The 22,440-nt window shown below is 35.2% G+C and overlaps 1 protein-coding gene across 1 annotated transcript in view; it reads left to right on the top strand.

Annotated features, from left to right (window-relative positions):
- SNTG1 (syntrophin gamma 1) overlaps positions 1-22,440 on the top strand; it is a 164,557-nt gene that overhangs the window by 105,800 nt on the left and 36,317 nt on the right. Inside the window, exons 13-14 of the mRNA XM_042840046.1 lie at positions 13,138-13,254; positions 16,903-16,974. Of these exons, the coding sequence (XP_042695980.1) occupies positions 13,138-13,254; positions 16,903-16,974 (189 nt within the window). The remainder of the gene's footprint in view (positions 1-13,137; positions 13,255-16,902; positions 16,975-22,440) is intronic.

Below are 22,440 nucleotides of genomic sequence, written 5' to 3'. Positions count from 1 at the left end.
CATTTCAGACTACTGCCACTGTTTTTCTTAGCCATGAAGATCGTTCTGCTCATTCTCACATGTCCCTCTTGGTTCTGTAATGTTAGTTCTTTTTTACTGCTTCAACAGGGACTTCAGCCCAATACATCTAAATTTTCCCTTGCAAGGAGAGCATCCCAATGTTTCTGTAAGAAAGAAGGCAGTGCTTCCTCTCACCAATGCAGCCCTGATGGAACGCTTTTTACATGGAACAGTGATTGGAATGTCTGGGCACAGCAGTGTATTTAAAACTCTCTTTACCCATGCTGTATCTCTATTACAATGAATTAAAAATTATTTCCCTCCATCTTTCATCAAGTACAACTTAAAAAAAAAAAAAAAAGTGTAATAGAGAAGAAAGTCCTTTAGTTGTACACTATTTCTCTTCTATCTACAGGCAGCATGAGTATTTTTGAAACATTTTTCTTGTCTGCACAGAAGATATTCTCATTGAGTAGTTTTGACTATCATTTTTAAGAGGAATCTTTCCCTCTAGAGTTTTCCTAAAATTAGATAAGAATTGGTAGCTGTCCTGGGCAAAGTTAACAGCTTATAATGAGATTCATGCAGCTCTAATATTTCATGATATTACTTTGGAACTTATAACAGCCTATTTCTTACTTAGATTCCTATGTCTCTCTTTACTGAGTACTGTTTCCAGTTCCACAACTGTGTTTCATTCAGTCTTAAAATAACATAGTGGCATGAGTAACTGATGTCCTATTAACAGACAGAACTGGAGTATAGCTGTGCATATCACATTCTGCAGTATTCAGTTTTCATGAGTTGTATTGCATTGCAGGCATATCATAGAATCATAGAATGGCCTGGGTTGAAAAGGACCACAGTGATCATCTGGTTTCAATCCTCCCGCTACGTGCAGGGTCACCAACTACCAGACCAGGCTGCCCAGAGCCACATCCAGCCTGGCCTTGAATGCCTCCAGGGATGGGGCATCCACAACCTCCTTGGGCAGCCTCTTCCAGTGTGTCACCACCCTCTGAGTGAAAAACTTCCTCCTGATACCTAACTTAAACCTCCCCTGTCTTAGTTTAAAACCATTTCCCCTTGTCCTATTACTATCCACCCTTGTAAACAGCCATTCCCCCTCTTGTTTATGCTCCCTTCAAGTATTGGAAGGCCACAATTAAATATTTACTTTCTCACTGAGATTCAGTTGAGTGTACCCGTTTTTCTTGTTTTAATATAATTTAATAAATGCAGCTACATGTGGCAATGTCATATCATATCAGCTATATGTCACCTTATATTCTGGCTTAATAGGCTGCTGTTCCACTTGATTAAAGTAAGACTCTTGGAACAGTCTCTTTTAAAAATTCTAAAGAATTCTCTTCTAAAAATTATACTCAGTGAGTTTGTTTAATAAAACCTCTTATGAAAGCTGTGTAAAGGTGAATGCATACAAATGACATGGTAGCTGGCATGCCTGTCACCCAAGCCTGTGTCCTTTGCTGAAGATGTGTTGCATCTTTATTACACTTAGAAAGGTGAAAGGCATTGCGTAGGTGGGCTCATAGGACATCTGTTCTAGTGGTAACATCTGGTGGTAGCACACTCCATATATTTTATTTATTTTAATAGTATCATAATAACATTTCAGATTGTATTGTATTCATATTTTTAAACTGGAATGATTAAATGCTGAAATTCTGCTGGAAGGTGACATTCCTTCAAAGAAACCATGTCATTATTCTAGTAGTTCCTTAAAGACAGTGTGTATGTTCACTCTTTTTGGTGTTTTGATATTTTTTTTTTCCTGATTTGGCTTAATTTTTGAATTAGCTGTTTTACAATACATCACTACTATAATTCCTCAGAGTCACCATTCTGCATCTCTTGATTGACAGTTGCTGAACTTTTGGGTCTTGTGGTACATCTGCTGTAACGCCATCTGTTGTCACCGTACAGTTTATTTTGAAGGGAAATCTCTAGAAAGAAAACTCTGTTGTTAAATGTTTATAGACACACACAGGGGAAGCTGAGTTCTCGCTGTTAAATTAAGCAGAACACGATAGGGTGTAAATTATGCTGTGCTAATTCACCACATTGTATTGTCAGTCATCTATGGCACTTGGCATGGATTATTACTCCATAGCTTAAACCTACAACAGGCTTTTATTGATTATTAATATTGTATTGGACTTTCTGTAAAATAAAGTGAATACATTTATATTTATATATTTATATAAAGGTATATTCTCTTTAGTTGACAGAAAGTAGTAACAGGGTAGTTTCTGTGTTCTTCCAGTTGCTTCTGAGACACTTTCTGTTATTAAAACTGTGCTTCATTTGGCCAGTAAGGAATTTTTCTTTACATAGTAGTTCTAAATAGTGTTGAGCTTCAGGATATAGGCAAGCTTTACAAAAGACATGAGCACCGCTGCAAGAGAGATTTTAGATTTAGGAAACCTATATGTAGACCTTTGAGAGGAAAGCCAGATGGCTTCCCAGAGAAAGTGGATTACCTGATGAGCTAGACAATATTCATGTTTTGAGTCCCTTGATTAAGTTATTGGATAGCAGTGCTGGTATCGTGGGGCTATGTCACCTATTGCTTAAGAGACAATGGAATTAATTTGGATGCCTGCTGGAAATTTAGATGACAGAAAAGAGTGATGAGATGAAGTTCTTATTTAAATCTCAAACTATAAGTCTCAAGCTGTGTATCAAATAATTTCTGCATATCCAGCAAATTCAATTTTGTTTCAAGTATAGATTTCTCCCTAATTTATTCCTACTTACTGATTTTTTTCTTGCCTTTTTTTTTTTTTTCCTCCTTTTTTTCCTTGTATCAACTTATTAGCTCTTTTCTTCTCTGCAATGTTAATGTCACACCCTGGAAATACTTTCCAGTAAGGGTTATTTTTTCCTGATTGGATTTATAGACTATGTCCACATTAGATCTGAGTTCAAATTTTAGTTAATACAGAAAAGAAAGTACTGTGTTCTCAACTAATGGCCTACATAAAGCAGATGAATGAAGGAAGTCTTACTGCCTTGCTCTGTTGTAAACACTTGAAATCTTCTAACACAGACACACCCCACAACTGCAAGTTGTTAAGTAGAATCCTAAATTGTAAAGATAAAGAGGTATCGTTTATTTACTAATTGTAAAAGAAAGATTATTAGTTATTGTACACATACTAATGGCATTTCAATGGCAGATTGACAGAGGACTGCGGGGAAATGGTGGGTTAGCTACCCATTTGCCTTTTGGGTTCTGGAGAATGGAGAACCATTGAGGAAGCTGAATGCTTGCAGAGCCTGGTCTAGCCTGACCTTGAATGTCTCCAAGGATGGGGCATCCATCACCTCTCTTGGCAACCTGTTCCAGTACCTCACCACTCATAATGTAAAAAACTTCTTCGTTATATCCAATCTAAGTCTCCCAACTTTTAGTTTGAAATTACTTCTCCTGGTTCTATCACATCAGACCTTGCTCAAGAGTCAGTCCTATTTTTTCTTTCTGCTCCTATTTTTAGAACCTGAAAGTTTGCTCTCAGGTCACCTCAGAGCCTTCTCTTCTCCAGGCTGAAGAGCCCCAGCTCTCTCAGCCTGTCCTTGTAGGAGAGGTATTCCATCCCTTGCATCATTTGTGTGGCCCTTCTCTGGATGTTCTCTAACAAGTACGTTTCTTCTGTACTGAAGACACCACATCTGGACCTAGTAATCCAAGTGAGGTCTCACAAGTGCAGAGTAGTGGGGCAGGATCACCTCCCTCTCCATACTGGCCACACTTCTTTTGATGCAGCCCAGGATATAGTTGGCTTTCTGAGCTATGAGAGTATATTGCTGGTTCATATCCAGCTTACCATCCACCAGTACGACTAAGTCCTTTTTGGCAGAGCAGTGCTCCATCCTTATGTCCCCCAGCTTATATTGATAGTGGGGGTTCCCGTGACCCAGGAGAAAGACCTTGCACTTTGATTTGTTGAACTTCATGAGGTTTACCTTGGCCCACTGCTCAAGCCTGTCTAGATCCCCCATAAGGCATCTTGTCTCTCGGGTGTGTTGACCAAACCCCACAGCTTGGCATCATTCACAGACTTGCTGTGGGTGCACCCCTTGATCCCACCGTTAAAGTCATTGACAAGATATTAAAGAGCAGTGGTCCCAATACTGGCCTCTGAGGGGCACCACTTGTCACAGATCTCCGTTTGAACTTTGGGCCACTGATAAGCACTCTCTAAGTATGATCTCATAACCAGTTCCTCATCCATCAAACAGTCAATCCATCATATCCGTATCTTTCAAATTTGGAGAAGAGAATGCTATGCACAACCATGTCATAGGCCTTAGTGATGTCCAGATAGATGACATCAGTGGCTCTCTTCCCTTGTTCACTGATGCAGTCATGCCAACAAGATCGGTCAGGCATAACTTGATCTTGGTGAAGCCATGCTGGTTATCCATAATCACCTCCCTGTCTTCCATGTACCTTAGCAGAGCTTCCAGGAGGATCTGCTTCTGTTCTCTGGCACTGAAGTAAGACTAACAGGTCAGTAGTTTCCTGAGCCATCCTTTCTACCCTTCTTAAAAATGGGTGCTACATTTTCTTTTTTTCCAGTCACCAAGGACTTCATCTGACCACCAGGACTTCTCAAATGTCATCAAGAGAAGCTTGGCAACTACATCAGCCAATTCCCTCAGGACTCTGGGAGGCATCACATCAGGACTCATAGACTACGTGTTACTTATTCGGGAGGGTATGCCTTCCTGGACTTTCCTTTTCCAGGTGATGTACTATGGAAGCCTTTCATATCCTTCTTTGTGCCCTTTGCCAAATCCAGTTCCAATTGGATCTTGGCTTTCCTGACACTATCCCTCCACAGCCTTGCAGCATTCTTATACTCCTCCCTGGTTACCTGTCCCTGCTTCCACTGCTTGTGCATTTTCTTCTTGAACTCCAGTTTGATCAGCAGGTCTCAGTTCAGCCATAATACCTTGCTCAGGAATTTATCCTCAGTACACTACAGGAATCTCTTGGATTGCCTACAAATCACTGTTCTACTTTTTCAACAGATATCAGGGTGGTTGAAGACCTTCAACAGGATATGAGACTGCAGTCACGATGCCTCCCATAGCTGGAGGAAGAAGGCTTCATGAACAGGTTTAACTTGATATGTGGCCCGTAGTAGACCCCAGCCAGAAGGATTCCTTTGTTGTCCTGGTCTCTAACTCTCACCCGTAGGCTTTTGACTCCCCCATGGTCACTCTTCAGGGATAGATCTTCACACCGTATTCCTTTCTTGATGTAGAGGGCAAAGCTTCCTAACCTCTTTCCTCCCATATCCCTTCTGAAAGGCTTGTAGCCATCAGTAGCCACATTCCAGTCATGAGAATCGTCCCAGCAGGTATTGTTCATGGCAGCTACACAGTGGCTTCCAACTGCTCCTGTAAATCTTCAAGGAACTGGCTGATGTGATTGGCAAGCTACTCTCCATCGTATTTGAGAAGTCATTGCTGTCTGGTGAAGTCCCTTGTGACTGGAAAAAGGAGAACATCACTTCCATTTTTAAGAAAGTGAGAAAGGAAGACCTGGGAAACTACAGGCTGGTGAACCTCACATCTATGCCTGAACGCATTCAAGGCCAGCTTGGTTGCGGCCTTGAGTAGTGTCATCTAGTGAGTTGCAACTGACCACAGTCACAGGTTGGAACTAGGTGATCTTCAAGGTCCCTTCCAATGTAAGCTATTGTATAAATTTATGATTCTGTAAGATCCAACCAGCTGGGGTGTAGAGTTGCTTCAGGCTGTTCCCAGGGAGAAGCCTGAAAGATTCTTTGAGTGTTTGGGGTCTGAGTCAAAGCTTCATTCATGTGAGTTTTCATAAATTTGTTCAATCTTATAAGACTCTTACAAGAGAAGAACTGACTTGGAATTCCCGCTTTGACTAAATCGATAGATAAGTAAATAATTGCATATACTTTGTAAAATATGTTTATGCCCATTTTTTTGTGATGGTCATAGCTGAAAAGTATTTTGCCAAGTAGACAGCTTGATTTACTACTTTCCAGATTAAGGACTTTTTACCAGATCATTTGCCTTACCTCATATGCTCCTTTCAGATTTAGTTTTGACCTCTTTCTGATCTCACAGTTCCTGCATGTCTTTCTGCATAATGTCATAGCTTCAGCAGGAGCAGTGTACCTCAGTTAGGTGATGAAAGATACAAGTTTGATGCATTCATTTTCTGAGTGCTATAATTAGTAGGTTGCCATAAAAAGGGCATGCCCTTTAGCTGCTACTTTTTGCAAGAATATGATTTTATCTTTTTTTTTTTTTTTTTTTTAATAAACACGTTCCTGTCTGTATGTATCTAGGACTCTTCTGAATCAGACATCCCCCTAGCAGATTTATGCAGGGGAATTGTTACTTCCTTGTTTGTCATAAAGCTTTAACGTTGGATGAATTTTTGCAGTTAAGTTATACTTAGAAACATAACAGTGTGCATAGGGTAAAGTCAGACAGTGAGAAAGCACTCAATTTAAAAAGCAGCTTGAAGGGATTTGAGTGATATTGTTGCATCGGTTTATCTCTGTATTATGTTTATATGCATTACAGATATCTATAAATCCTGCTTTAAGCCTCTAAAAATATTTAGATTTATATTTGACCACTGAAGGCATTGGTTTTGTAAAATAAACAAGTTAGTGAAAGGGATTCCTTAAATTTATAAAATTAATTGAAGACTGCTTTTTTTTTTTTTTTTTTTTTTTTGTGATTGGGAATTTATGACTGGCAACATAAGTAGCAATTACTAAATCTAGAAAGGATCGTTTTTAATTCTAGAATAGATTTTTATCTAGAATAGATAGAATATATAAATAAATAGAATATTTGCATCATTTTCTTGCATTTTGAACCAGACTTCTAGCCTATGCAGTATTCTAGTCACTATGCAAATGGTTCATGAAAGCTGGAAGACAAAAAGTATCTTCCAACTACTTTGTTTAGAAACAGATGCCTTCAATAATCAGTACGTTCTGTACCTCTCTACTGTCTTAAAATGTCCTGAAAAGTGGTAGCAAATACAGAAACAGTGAAAGAAGTCAAATCATTGTATTGACAAAAGACACCTTTCCTTTAAAGTTGTAGTTAGAAATACTAGGTATGGGAAAAACAGTTTTCTTTAACCCTAACTTGGGACTTAATATGGACTTAATACCTCTGGTTATCAGATACAAATTTGTTCTATCTGGCCATTTTGGAATTTTTGTTGAAAGCTTAGGGCTTGAATTAAAAACACTGCAATGATTTATTGAAATATTTTTTCCTATTGCCTGAAGTCAATTTACATTTTCCCAAGAATTACATTCATTTTGTAGATTAGAATGGAGGTGTTCAGTAAACCAATATAGACATTACTCCTTAGGGAATCGTATCATCTGAATAAATTAATTGGAATCAATGAAGCATATGCTTCAACTGTTGATCTCATGTTGAAGAAGCACATGGAACTCAAAAAGCTTAAAGAAAATATTTCTGATTAAAGTGTATATCAAGAGGAGAGGTGAATACACATTTCATTGTTTTTCACTCACCTATTTTATATCTATAATAATGATATGCTTTTCCTCTCATATAACACCCTGTGAAAGTAAAATTATTTAATTTCCTGAACTTCTAAGAATAGTGGGCAATAGAATTCTGAGGAGCATAGACAGTTATTGATCTTTCCCTTTCACTACAATAATGTTTCATGTTACCAGCTATAAGGTTGCCACTTGAATTTTATAAAATAGTTGATGCATGGAATTGTGCAAAATAATCAACCATTTATGGATTACATGCAAATGAAATAAAAGAACTGAGAAGGATTAATCACTGAAGATGTGGGAAAGACAACTGGCAAGAAAGCTGAATAGACAATGTAAAAAAATTGTTAATTTGCAATGAAGAAGCATCCATTATAAAATCATGATTTAAGAACGCTTTTTGTGTTCTTTTAAACAATTGCATTACCTGGTAAGAAGACAATATTTGATGAGAATGCATAGCTGTTACGTGTTTAGCCTGTAAAAGAACTTTTGATTTCAATTTTAAAATTTGCAGAAACAAAACTTCCTAAGTCCATCTTATCTTATGACACAGCGAACAGCAACTTAATAGCAGTATATATGCTCTTCTCAGAAGCTAATGAAAAAAACATTTATTTATTTATTTGTTATAAACAATTTTTCTTGTTGGAATTTCTCTAAGAGATGCAAAGTTTAGAACCAAAAATGTGCATCTTTACTTACATAGAATCATAAGGAAAATTGTGCATGTCTGAAGCAGCAGATAGGTAATGTTGAGTCTGGGAACTTTCAGACAAATTCCAGACAGGCATCTAGCTTCTCTCAAGTCTCTGGCTGATGGCTCTGGTGGCATATAAGTGGCTGAGTGTCCATATGCACTTTATCCAACTGATATTCCCAGAGTACTTCTGAAGTCCAGCAGAATCAGAATAGTGTGATACTCAATTTCTAGCTGCTTTATTTCAAGTACACATTGAGAAGTCATGCTGCTTTCCATAACTTTTTAACAACCCAGTGTTTGTGGTACTTGCTTCATAGCTGCACTACTCACTCATTATTCCAACTTATTATTCCTACAAGCCTGCCCTAATGCCAATAGATAAGATAGTATGGCAGCCTCTCTTATGTCTCCTGCTCAAGCTGGTCTGCAATACAAAAACTATCCAAGACAATGGGAGAGGACATCATGCAAAAAAGGGTCTGAACCCCTGAAAGTATGCAGAAAGACCCTGAAATAGAAGCGAGCTCTGTGAGAGGAAAAACTTTTGGCTGTTATTTACAAGTCTATAAATTGTTTGATAGTTCCTGTCGGTAACTTTACACTTTTCACAGGGCTTGAAATTTTTCATAAAGATCTCTTCTGCGGCCACAAAAATGGCTGATTTTTTACATTGTCCTCCTAAGAAACTGTCTGTCACACTGCAGAGCTCTCTGTGGATACAGAGCCTCTGAGTCTGTTACTGAAGTTGGAGCTTCATGTAGGATCAACACAGCTATCTTAATTTTGGAAAAGATAAAACCTTTACGGGATTTATTCTTCCATGTTATTCATAATGGTGGAATGCTTCTCATTGACAGAATGGAATTAAGAGAGTAGTGATATTGCAAAATGATTGTTAGTCAACACTCTTTAAAGGGCTGACTTTTTCAAAACTCAACATTCACGGAAATACTGAGATATGTCAGAGATAAAGTAACATATTGACAGGTATCAATCTTTCGTAGAAAAATAATTAAGTGCAATGTGAGTTCAATAAGTGTTGTGAACTTTATTACTAATTCCCTGCCAGAGGCCACGGGCATATAACCTGTGAATGATTCTTCAGGTTCACTTTAAAAGTAAGGCAAATGAAAATAAGCTTTATTCTAACACAGCAAAACCAGGTTTAAGAACCAAATCAATGATAAAAATTAAGGTATAGATAGAAGCATGAAAACAGTAGCATGCAGAATCTATTGAATATCATGTTCTTCATCTAATCATCTCTAAGGTTTTCTCAACTCCAGGAGAAGGGATTTTAAAAGTAGTTTCCCTCTACCTTGCTGTCTCAGAATGATGCTGTGTTGTGGTTCTCTTTCTCAATCTAGCCATACTTGGATTCATTGTTTGCAAGTTAATATTTGAAGTAGTTGCACATTGTTCTCACTTCTCTTACTTTCTGAGTAATTAATTTAGGAAGACTTTTATATAAGAGAGTATAAGAATGTAGGTTGTATATATTAGTACGCAGTATCCTGTGTACCATGGAAGTACCATGACACTGTTAAAAAAAGTCACGCTGAATTTGGATGCTAAGAGTAGTAAACTGTGACTGCTCTGAAACAGATCCCAAGACACGTATGACTGCTTTGATACTAAGGATTCTGAATCATAGACAGATTTATGTTGGATGACTTATTGTAGGTTACTTGATCAAAACCCTGTTCCAGGAAGGGTCAGCATAAGTCATGTTGGTCAGGACTTTGCCCAGTCAAGTTCTGGATATTCTTACAAATGAAGAGGTCATAACATCATACACAGGGGGAAATAATTCAAACTTTTCTATATTTTTTAACTACTGAAAGACATTCAGAATGCTTTGATACACATTTTCTTTGCCATAATGCTACAAAGTAGACATATTTAATAAATGCATAGACTTAGCAAGATGTATACTATGCCTTTCATTTGCAGAATATTTATTTATCTTTATAAAAAAAAAAAAAATTGACTTTTTTTAAACTAATAACAATTTCCTATAAGGAATTTTGAAATTACCATACAGGAAAAAGTATACTAAAACAGCTATATGAGTATAAATATGAGACTTCCATGATAGGAAGCTGTCAGTGCATCTGTTCTAATCTTTGAATGGCCTCACATTAAAAATAGCATAAATTTTACACTTTGTTTCTAAGAAATTTTATTTTATCTTATTTATACTATTTTTATTTTACCATCCTTCCTAAAATATGGTAAAGAGTATGTTAAAACTCTGGAGAAGTAGCTAATTAAGAAATTTAAGCAGTATTTTGAATAGATAAGAAATACAGTAATTAGCAGTTTACTTTCTTCTTGCCTGGAATATCTATGTGAGGTAAAGAATGACTGGGAGATTATGAATTTTTGATTGAAGAGAGCATGCTGTTTCATTTTTCATAGAAATACAGCTTCTTTCAACTGAACATGATTCAGCTCACAAACAGTAATAACTTACTGAATCTTTATTAGTAAGCCAGCAGCCACTAAATTAACTGGTTTGTGTCACCATTTGATTTTGAAGAATGAGCTGCCGCGGTTAAGTTAGAAACTGCCAGGACTGGGGAAATAAATAAATAAATAAATAAACGGGAATGTTATCACAAATAAAATGTATTATTTTCTTACTATTTTCTTACTATATTTATTTTCTTACTATTGTTGATAGTGGTCAGCAGTTTATACAGAAACATTTCTGTGATTTAAAAATTACCCTTATTTTTAAATGTGTAAAATGGGCATTCTGTGCACTATTTCTGGTTCCATATACATCCTGTATCTACAGTAATAAGCATTTCTTTTTAGATAGAATCTTATTAAATTCAGCTTTTCAAGTCAAATTTCATATTCATCCAAAATGTTAGTGTGTGTATATATATATATATATGAGCCATTAGTTTGCAATGTTCTGATCCCTTTCCAAATGAATAGTTTTTTTGAAGTTATTAATAGTCAAAACTTTTTTAGAAGTCAGAATGTTTATTAGTAACATAAATGCTTTAAGCAAGTGGCCTCAATTTTATTCCACAAGGGAAAACATTTCGACAGCTTCTCACCTCAATTATGTAAAAACTACCACACTTTAGCATCACGTGTTCAGTTTATTTAGATAAACTGAGGCCATTGTAGGAGGATGCAGTTAAAATAGTAATCAAGTCTTTTTTTCCATTTTCCAGAATCTATCCAATGTTATTTTAATCCACACATGTGAATACACTTGTGCATTTACACAACTATGTAACTGTTGCTAATTACAGTCATACAGCTTTTGTTTAAGAGTTCTTCTGGGTGTCTAAGAGTACTCATCTAGCCTGAAAGAGAAATGTGTTTTGTTAATAAAACCTTAGTGTATCCGGTTGTCTGAAGAATCAATCAAATTTCTCCTTGTGATCTATGGAGGCAAGGGAGCAATGCCAACAGGAGCAATTGCTTTAAATTTCATGGCTGCTTTAGTATTAAGGCAATCAAATGTGAAATATCAGTGCATCTGCACATCACGCATGACTATGCCCTGTTATTTTGATGTAGGAGAAATAGAAACTTAGATTAAGTGAGAAATGTGAAAAAGAAAACAACCTAAATAAACATAGATCACACACTGTGAAAAAGTGATATGAAATCTCATCAGACAAGATTACATCTTACTATATCCAATTCTAATGAAACAAATCAAAGATGGCACAGAATTAATTAATTAAAAAGTAAAGTTGTCTTAATGCCTAGAAATCAGAGATTGTTCATTCTCTTTTCATTACAGAGGAAAAATATATCATACTTCTCTAAGTAATAGTACACTCATATTAATTTCACTCCCATGTGTAGCTTCTGTCAGTCAATAAGCTGCACAGATTCCTATCAAGTCACAGGAATGGAGCTACCTATCTTCATTGCACTGAATAACAAACAAAACAGGAGAAATTAGGAGAATGTGAGTAACCGTTGAACTGAAATAATTTAAAGCTTCTCTCACTGTACCTATTGGACTGTATTCTTGAGTATTTTTCATTCAGGAATGAAAGGGATTTTAGAGAGCATGGTTTTTCAATTATTGCATGACAATATAGTGTTGAGTACTGCTTAATTCTTGAGTATTGAGGTATGGCTATATCTTTTCTTTGAACATTATAAACTTCTTTGATCACCAAATCAGAGGTAGTTGAAGAAATATTTATAAACGTGCCATGTGATCTGAAGTAAAAAAAAAAGCAACTAACCTTTAAAAACTTTGCAGCATTCGTTTCTAAATCCTTACTCTGAGATTGAAATGTTATTTGAATTAAATAGTATAGGGTTTTTTTTTCAGTTATGCAGTTATCTGGAAATGTTTATAACTAATTTCTGAATATATGCAAGTACAAAATATGCTCCAGAATGTCTTTATTTTTTCCATATTGCATTAAGTTCCCATGTATTCATCTATCTGTTGGTCATGTATCTGAATACTTCTTGATTTTGTATTTCTGCCTACTGGCTCTCTATACTTCACTTGCATCATATTTTTTGATGTGATTTGTCTGCAAATATTTAGAATTCCTTTAGAGAACTTTTAATGAGATGGTAAAAAAAAAAATAGACACCTGTTAGGTATGTGGCTTAGCTCTTTTGTTGTTGCTAGGGCAATAAAGGCATTTTCTCTTATATTTTGATTGTTGTAACAGGCTTGCTTTACACATTCGTGTGATTATAAGTAAACTGCCAGTGTATCACATTGTGTCAGTGGTTCAAGGTTTGTAGTTCTGTAAGATTTGACAGACATCAGCTTTCTTGCATGAAGTATTTGCAATTGATTTGAAGAAATTGCCTGAGGAATTTGTCAACACTATTGATTTTTTTTGTCAGATAGTCTACATGGGCTGGACGGAAGAACGGGAACAAGACTCCCTTCAGGATCGAATGTATACACCAAAGTTTTTAGCACTGAGGGGATCTTCTCTGTATAAATTTATGGCACCTCCAGTAAGTATATTTCTCATGCTGTGTGGACATAAATGTTATTAAATAAAATGATTTCATGTAATATGTACCAGGCTTTTACACTGAGCGCTCATTTTGTTAACGGCATTGTAACTCAGAGCACTGAAAAGTTCCAGAGAAATGTATTATGAAAGTAGCAGAAAATAACTGTTCATCAGATTACTGTGCAGCTAACAAATACTTCTTTCCCCTCGGTCACCTGAACACTTAGAACAATACAGGAGAGAGCTATTTGTACTAAAAGGGGGCTTTTCATTTCCCTTTGGCAAGCAAAACAAGCCAGAAGCAAGTTGGTTACATTTAAACTGAACTGTCATTCTGAATGCAAACTGATGAGATTTTGGGTAATACCAAAGCTTTTTGCAGGCTGTTGAAATGGCACAGCTTGTAGAGCAATATCTCTGTCTTTAATTTTTACCCTGAATATAACTTCTGTGTAGTTTGAGAGCACCAAAAGGAAAGTAGGGAAGCAAATGAGGCAGTTCAGGTTGAATATTAATTGGAATCTGACTGACAGGAAAGGGCAAAATTTCAGCTACTGTCTCCAAATCAGCAGTTTAATTTCATGGCTTTATGGTACATCTAAGCTGCAGGAAACACACATATCATCTAGCTAAGTTTTAAGCCAGTAGCTAAAGATTTGGCAGCAGACCCATACAGGCAGTACTAAGAGTTTAGCAGTTATCCTGATTTGGGCTGTAGATCCTTCCTGTTGGAGGTAGTTCAAATTTAGATGGCAAGTGTCCACGCCATTCTTCATTCACAATTCTATCTTCCTCCTAGATACAATGCTGAATGCTCCTGTTCTGTTCAAAAGAAAAAGATTATTCTTTTGTAAGCAGCGTGGAAGAAACTACAAATTTCTTTACCAAGAGTTTGTTGTTATATTATTTCTATTTATATACAATATCATTTTTACTATTAGTTTCCAGAAGTAATATGTTGCTTGTGGGTAAATGACTATGGGAAGAACCTATTTATAGTAGGAATGTGAACCACAGTGCTGTGAGTTAGGACAGTTCTGTCAAGCTGCTGCTTTATGAGACAAGGCTGATTTCAAAGTCTTTATTAGGGCCTTGTTTCAGATAAGCTGTGGGCAAAACAGAATTTAATTATTAAAAGTATAACAGACTCTGGTTCTTATTCTAAAATAGGAGGACAGTTGAAACAAAAAGAACACAATTTCTTTCCATTGAGTAGGAGGGAAGAATAATGATAAACAAACTCTTTAAAAGACAAACTGGGGAAGAGTTTCTGTAGAGGTGCTTAAAACCATTTGTATAATACTTGTACACTTAAATGCCCAGAAAAATTTTCTTATTCTCAAAGACTGCAGAAGGCTTTTTAGAAGGACATTCTCTATGCAAACTTTTACACGTACAATTGTTTGCTGTTCTGTGGGCATGTACATTCATCTCTTCCAGGAATTAAAACGATTAAGAATAAACTTTCAAGGCTACAATTTTGGAGCTTCTAATTATGTAACATGTAAATGTTGTTATAGGAAGAAAAACAATTTTAATTATATTTGTATTATAAGCTTCTTGGATTAAGCTGTTTCTGAACAGATCTGCCAACATTTTAACCAGAAAATTAAAAGAAACTATTGTCCTGTTAACTCCTGAGGGAGGCATGTGTTTAAATAGTGTACCTCAGCTGCCTCCCCCTGCTATATTTTTTTATCTATTTGATCAATAGCACTTTGCCTCTCCGTGCTCAGGTGCATGATCAGTTCTAACATACCTTATTTGCATCTTAAAACTTAATTACCTTACAAAGATTTCTTGGCACACTGGTGATCAGGACAGGCAATTTCTAAAGATGCTGTCAGAAATTTTATGAAGAAGGGGGAGCTCTCATGTGTTTTCCCCAAAGCATGGAGCCTGTAATGACCTTCTAAATGAAACTTCAAGTAGCTGTGGCCTTCAGCAGGAGTAGAGGTTACTTTTCCTGATGGGACAGGGCAAAATGATACTTCTCTGGCTAGTGCTTTGTGTTCAGTGGAACTGTAGCAAAACTCAACTCCACATTCCTCTGTTCCTTGTGAGAGATCATTTCATTTTCCGTCTGAATTAGAAACAGATTAGTTGTTTGGTGTGGGTTTTTTTTGTTTGTTTGTTTTTGTTTTTGTGTGTTACGTTTGTTTTTTTTGTTGTTGGTGGTTTGTTTTTGACAAAAACGTTTTGTATTTTTTTGTCACATCTCAGAATAGTTTCTCAAAATTCATTGACAAAGATTGTATATTTCCAATATTTCTTCACTTCCTCATTTTATATGAAGCATTATTTATTGATCCATAGTATTTAGTCTCTTTCTTCTTTCTAAATCTGATTTAATACCCATACTTCAATAAGATGGTAAAAAACTGAGTTTGAGGATGACAGCAAATAAATAAAATTCCATTTTGAAATTTTAATTCTTGAAGATATGAACTATGAACTATATATATATGCATGTGAGTATGTGAACTATGAAGATTTTCCTTGAAAGAGTTTCAATTCTAATAGTCTGTATCCCTAAAAATTAGTTAAGTATAGAATTTTATCATACGGGACCAAAATCACTTTGAACAAGAAAGTAATACGTCACAGCATCCAAGCCCATACGTGCTTCTTAGCAATATGGGGTCTATTCATAGTTTTCTCTTTATATAAAAAATAAGTTGGTCTTATGTATTATCTTCCTTTTATGCTGTGGCTATAATTTGATGATATTTTTCAAAGAGTTTTATATTCTTAAGTTTTGAAAAGCGGACTATACTACTTCTTCGACTCTTTTGTCTTGCCTAGCTGTGTAATAACCATGATCCTTTGAAGCTGAGGCACTGCAGTAATTCTTGTAGGCCTCAGTTTTTCTTTTCTCTTCTTTTTTTTTTTTTTTTTTGATTGTTTGTTTTGTATTCCATCTTTTGAGGCTGTGACTAATTCTCTTCTTTCCTTCTTGCAGCTTCCTTAAAAAGTTATTTATAGGCTTTTTAAAAAATAATTGCTTAAAATAAATACTGTTAAAAGCAATTGCAAAAATTGTGAGATAATGTGAAGAAACAGACTTATTCAAATCTCACTCTGTTTGAATTTAAGAGCAGATTCACACTGGTAAGAAAAAAAGTGTATTTACCTTTGTTTTCTCTTGTTAGTTTTTTCACCTAGATTGCAAGTCACATGTGATAAGTGTCTAGGACACTGCAAGGTTGGAAACTTCAGTTTTAGGACCTCTGCAAACAATGTATGTATAACAAGAAATTCTGTTATAAGAACAGAAACAAGGAGAAACATGTTAGGGTTCTGTGAGAACATTTAAAGGGCTGTATCATTTTACAATCTCAAAGCAACCCCCACCAGCATGGATAGGAGACTCACAGGGGAAACCTGTTCATTCAACGTAGATTAGCCTGCATGAAAAGCTATTGAAAGTGCAAGGAGACAGACGCCTTTTCAGCGCTGATCCATGGTATTTTGTGCTCTGAGGTAGTGCTTGCCCTTTCTGTGTACATTATACTGGATGTAAAAGGTAGAAAGTTTTAGGGATCGATTTTTATTTTATTTTTTTAATAAACTGAACTACTGAAATGAAGAATAATAACTTGGCTTCTTTTCCTGTTTTTTCTTTTTTCTATTTTTTTCTTCCAAGGTCACAACCTGGGATTGGACACGAGCTGAGAAAACATTTTCAGTCTATGAGATAATGTGCAAAATTTTCAAGGTATGATGAAAAAGTATAAAATAAATTACCATTTTGTCAGAGCAGTCGAGAAGCCAGAGGATTACACTGGAACTAGAAATTCCTTGTGACTGCGTTGCAGAAAGACATCAGATCTTGTCCCTGTGAATCAATATTATAAGTCCTGAAATCATTATATACTGATTAATTAGATAAATTTAGAAGAATTGATTGAACTGATTTTTAACTCGGAAACTGTTTTATTTCTCCATCATGTAGTATGTGTTTTTTACTAAAAAAGAGTTTTATGGCTTTGCTTTACTTGCACATTCAATCATTAGAACATTTCTTTTTCTAATTGAGGAGTTAAAAGAAATACAGATCAGTTCTATTACTTTCTAATGTGTTGAAGCAACTCACAGTTGCAATGTAAGATCACAGAATCATCGAATCACTCAGGTTGGAAAAGACCTTAAAGATCATCGAGTCCAACCACAACATAACCATACTACCCTAACTCTAACAGCTCTCTGCTAAATCTAAGATTGCACTAAGGCAGACAGCAAAGTCATTAAAATATGTAATACCATTCTAAAAATATTTGTCCTTTTTCTAATTGTTTCAGTTTACTTTAACTATAGGAAATGGGAGAGCTAATTAAATGTTCTGAAAGCTAAATCGATAAGTAGCAAATTGAATAGATCCATTTCAGTGCATTGTATTCATTTATTTTTTCTGATTTTGTTCAGAATTAAAACATACTCTCTCTTTTTAAAACATTGAAAAACAATCTTCCAGATATTCAGTATTTCTAAATCTAAAACATGAGGGAGAGAGAAGGAAAAAAGAGACGAAAAATTCTCTTTCCATTCATCTGAAGTGCTTTGCCATGTTGTTTTTACTAGGTTAAATTTTTGGTTTTTTTTGTGTGAGGATTTGGATTTTACTTTTCATCCAGGCAGAGTCCAATATCAAGAGGTATGAAAAAAATATTTTAAAGAAGTGTGTCCCTTTGGGAAGACCTTGTACTGACATACATGTACATTTTCTAGTTTTTGTAGGTCATGTAGGTGAACTCTATTCCTTTAGGAGGTAGATTACAGATGGAACAACTCAGAAAAATATGGAAGCTTTTTACATCAGAGACTTCAAAAATAAGAAACCACATTTTTAATCTGAGTAAAAAACCACTGTTAGCAAACAGAAATAGAAAAGGCAAAGGTGTTCTTATACAACTAGTTTGGACAGAGGATGACTGTGGTTAACTACCAAGTGCGTGCAAACATTGACTCAAGTAGGAATAAAATTAACAGAAGCAGCTGTTCACTCTGTGAAAGCATTGCACTCAGGAGTAATATGAGCCACTGTGCTTACAACACAGTTACTTTTAGTGACTAATGAAATATGTTGTTAGTGGCATATGCTTTTTTATTTTAATGGTAGTCTGTTTACTTCAGGACTTCAGTATGGAAAACAATAAGCCCCTAGCACCTTCTCTTAAGATTTAAGCCTGCAGGAGCAAGGACAACTCCTTGTAACTTTATCCAAAGATTTTACTATTCTCTTTGCACCTATGATGTGTACTTTTTTTTAATTCAGAAGTCTTTCTTCTATTCCTTCTTTCTACTGTCTTACTTTGTTGATACTCTTCTAATTCACTCGTTTTTAGCCATTTTTTCTTTCTTCCTCTTGTTCTTTATCCCATTTGTGTGTACTAATGTAAGGATTTATTTTATTTTTTTTTTCACCTGTGTAGCAGAAGTTTGTTACATGAAAGTAGGGCTTGCCCAGTCAGCCAGAATGCAGGCCATCAAACTGTAAAAACTGAACCAGGAACTTCCTGGTGCAGGAAAGATTGCAAAGATGCTGTTCTTTCTTGTCATTTAGTTCTTCAGACTGTCTGTAGATCCTCCATTCTCAGTCTGTTTTAATATAGGATTATCCAGCATAGGGATAATTGCTGGTTAAGTGATCTAAAAATATTACTGATGTGTTTACCTCGTTATTTATATTCAGTTATTATTTTATGGTCTGTAAGCATGATCACATTCATAAAATAATGAAGTGTTTTAAACAGGTTTGTTTTTTTTTTACTGTTGAAAAAATCACTGCAATGAAATTACAACTTCCATCAGCATGTTAACATTCATCATCTTCTAGCTTTCTGCAACAGATTATATCGTCCTTATCCATTGTTTCACTAAATATTCAAGCAAGTAAAACCAGGAAAAACAGCTTCCCATTACTATTACTACACTGAACCTCTGTAATGACTTTAGTCTTTGTTCAGCTTTTCTGCCAGCATCAAAAAGTGTCCAGGTGCGTTTGTACAAGACAGATTTTCTGCATGGATATTACCCAAGCAGAGGCAACTTTAAAAAATTTAGATTGTTACTTTGTGATCACTTCCAAACTTCTTCCCTTCTATCATACCTCACATTCTACTTTTATTATAAATTCATTTCCTTGGAGAATAATTTGGATGCTAAAATTGAAGCCTAAATTCACAGATATTGATGTATAGCATGATAACTTCAGAAGCCCGATTAAAAATGTGGAGAAAAGAAACCTGGACTCTTCTAGTGCAGTTTTCCCTTTTTTACATTTACTATTCTTCCATAAGAGCTACTGAGTTCATGTCATTCTTTTCGGAAATATTGGGAAGATAGCATTGTTCTGTGCTTCTCCTTCAATAGAGATAATCATATGTCACTGGGCAGAGATAAATCCAGGAAGATACTCACTCAATTTGCAGTGGAATGTTATCACTCAGTGTATCTTGAATGGGTTTAGTTCCATCTTCTTTGTTTAAGTTCAAATTGTTCAGTCCACTCATTTACTTGGAATAAATATCACAGAACGTTCCCAATTTGAGGGATGCAATCAAAAGTCTATTAAGAATATTATTCTTAACTATTCTTGCATGATCACCATGGATTTTGTACCAAAACCCCACCTAGCACTCACCCACGCAGTTCCTAGTCTACTAGTTTAGACTTCTCATGGGTGAAGGAATGTTTTCTAATGAGCAGTTTTCATATGAATGTCCTTGTTGTGGTTTAACCTGGCAGAGAACTTAGCACCATACAGCCTTTCACTCATTGCTCACCCCTCCCAGTGGAAAGTGGGGAGAGAATCTGAAAAAAGTAGATGAGATAAAAACTATTTGCTAAGATGGAAGAGGAGAGAAATAGGAGTAATGATAATTATATGTATATATATATAGTACATATATTTATACAAACATTTACAAATTAATTGATTTACAATGTAATTTCTCACCACCTGCCAACTGATGCCAGTGCTCAAGATTTTCAACATATGAATATGGTGTGGCCCTTGTCAGTTTGCTATAGTGTCAACAAGCAGTCCCATACGTACTTAATATATTAGTACAGATACAGCTTCTGTAGCTAGTATTCAGTTTAAGTAGAAGGACTTGAAAATGGTCTTTGCTAACCTTCATATGAATTTGCCATGGAATGAGAGGTAATGTTTTAGAATTAATGTTTCCACGGCGTATTTCCTTCTGTATTGATCAGGCTGCTGAGCTTACTTAGAAGGTAAAAGATATATTGTTTGCATGAAAGACTGAGTGTGTTGGCTTGGCCAGAACTGCTGCAATGTCTTTATATAGCCAGAAGGTAAGCAAGTCTTGGGTTATGTCTTCTTTGTGAAAGTGAATTAGTAAATGTCACTGTAGCGCTTACTAATCAAAATGTATATGCATTACCTGGTTTGTTTAGATTGGAATGAGACTTTCAGAAACTTTTTCCATTTTTAGACTTACGAACATTATAAACTAGCATGCAACTTTCACCAAGCATGCTAGCATTTTCTGTTGCTATACTCTGGAAACTTTAGGAAGTATCTTTTGTGAAACAAGGACAGGATTTACTGCTAAATCTCTCAGTAAAAATTTTGTTCCTTCTTCCAGCCCCTAATTCTGTCAAAAATTCTGATGAATGCCACTAGAAGAATTTTGATTAAAGAAACCTTCTATCCTAAGTTTATCCTTTTAAATGGTATTGTCGTTTTCATCAGTTAGAGAGATTTGAAGTTTCTCTCCATGACAGAAGCACCGAAGTGAAGAATGTGAACTGCCAGATCTTACTGAATGCACATTAATATTTCAGTTTTTTAATATGAGAGAATACTACTTCTAGTGACAGTAAAATATTAAAACACTAAATAAGTATTAATGTCTACCAGCCAGCAAAGGACTTCACTTATTTAGTCATCAGGAAGGCAATGTGTTAAATAAAACTCAGAATCATGGCAAACGTTTTCTTCATACTTGACTGTATGCATACAGTGTGTTCTCCTTTGCATTAATTCCAAAGGCTTCTCATGAACTATGTATGAAACTGAGATGCCATTTTCAATTTCTGTAATTCTCTCAACCTCAAGGCAGGATCTCCTGCGCCTCAGAGATTAAAGTATTATGTGGTTCAAAACTTGTGGATTCATATTTGTTAAAGTCCTCATGATAAATCTCTGTTTTGTTGTCACTGTAATGTTTTTTTTTCTTTGTTTGTTTGTGTGTTTTGTCACATTACCAGGAAAAGAAAGAGGAGGAGACTTAACCTAAGCAAAGCAATAAGTCATTATTGTTAATCTGATTAGAACTTTTTAAACAATAAAAACAAAAAGAAGATTTTAAAAAACACTATTTTGACTTTCCAAAACAGTTTTACTGACATAAATTCAGAAAATGATCTCTGATAGCATAATTCAATATTTAAAATCTAGATAGATAGAGAAAAAGTAAAATGAAATAAAATACAGTAAAATAAATCACACTCAATTACTGGAATAGTAATGTGATACAATCCACACCAGTGGATAATAAGGAAGTTTCTATGAAAAGACTTCAAAGTATCTATTAAAAATATATATAAGTGTAAAAATTTTCACAGTCACTATTTCGGGGGTGAAATTTTAATTTGACAAGTCAATTATTAAAACTGGCTGAGTACAATAATCACATTTTAATTATATTACATGAAATTATTCATTATGCTTCAATAGTGGTAACATAGCAGTGGGCTGCACTTGACAGGAAAGGAACATTATTGAAGATACAAATAATTTAGATCTGATGGAAAGATACATAAATTGATAGGCATAAGAATTAATTTATTAAAAATACAATATGTTTTTAATATGGGTTCAAGTACCTTAAGAGGGAGAATAGAGAGCTCTGAAAAACTCTTTAATCCTAAAAAGAAAAAGATAAAATGGAAGAAAAAGCAGGAATTAAAGTTAGGGAAGTTCAAATTAGGAAGAAGTTAGAAATTTTAACATTTCTTATAATTAATCAATGGAATAAACTGCTATGAGAAATTGGTACTTTTAATCTATTTTTTGTACCACCAGTTGTATTCAAACTGATACTACTGGAATATCAACTGCATACAGATGTGATCTATATTAAATAAGCCTTCATGCAATATAATCTGATATCACTTCTGACATTAAAATGTGTCAACGAGTCATTTTCAGTAC

Source organism: Centrocercus urophasianus, unplaced genomic scaffold, assembly GCF_019232065.1.
Source record: "Centrocercus urophasianus isolate 14NV4802_14NV808 unplaced genomic scaffold, USGS_Curo_1.0 seq_11, whole genome shotgun sequence".
Classification (NCBI taxonomy): domain Eukaryota; kingdom Metazoa; phylum Chordata; class Aves; order Galliformes; family Phasianidae; genus Centrocercus; species Centrocercus urophasianus.
Note: the sequence above shows the minus strand (reverse complement) of the source record. Positions and strands in the feature narration are given on the sequence as shown.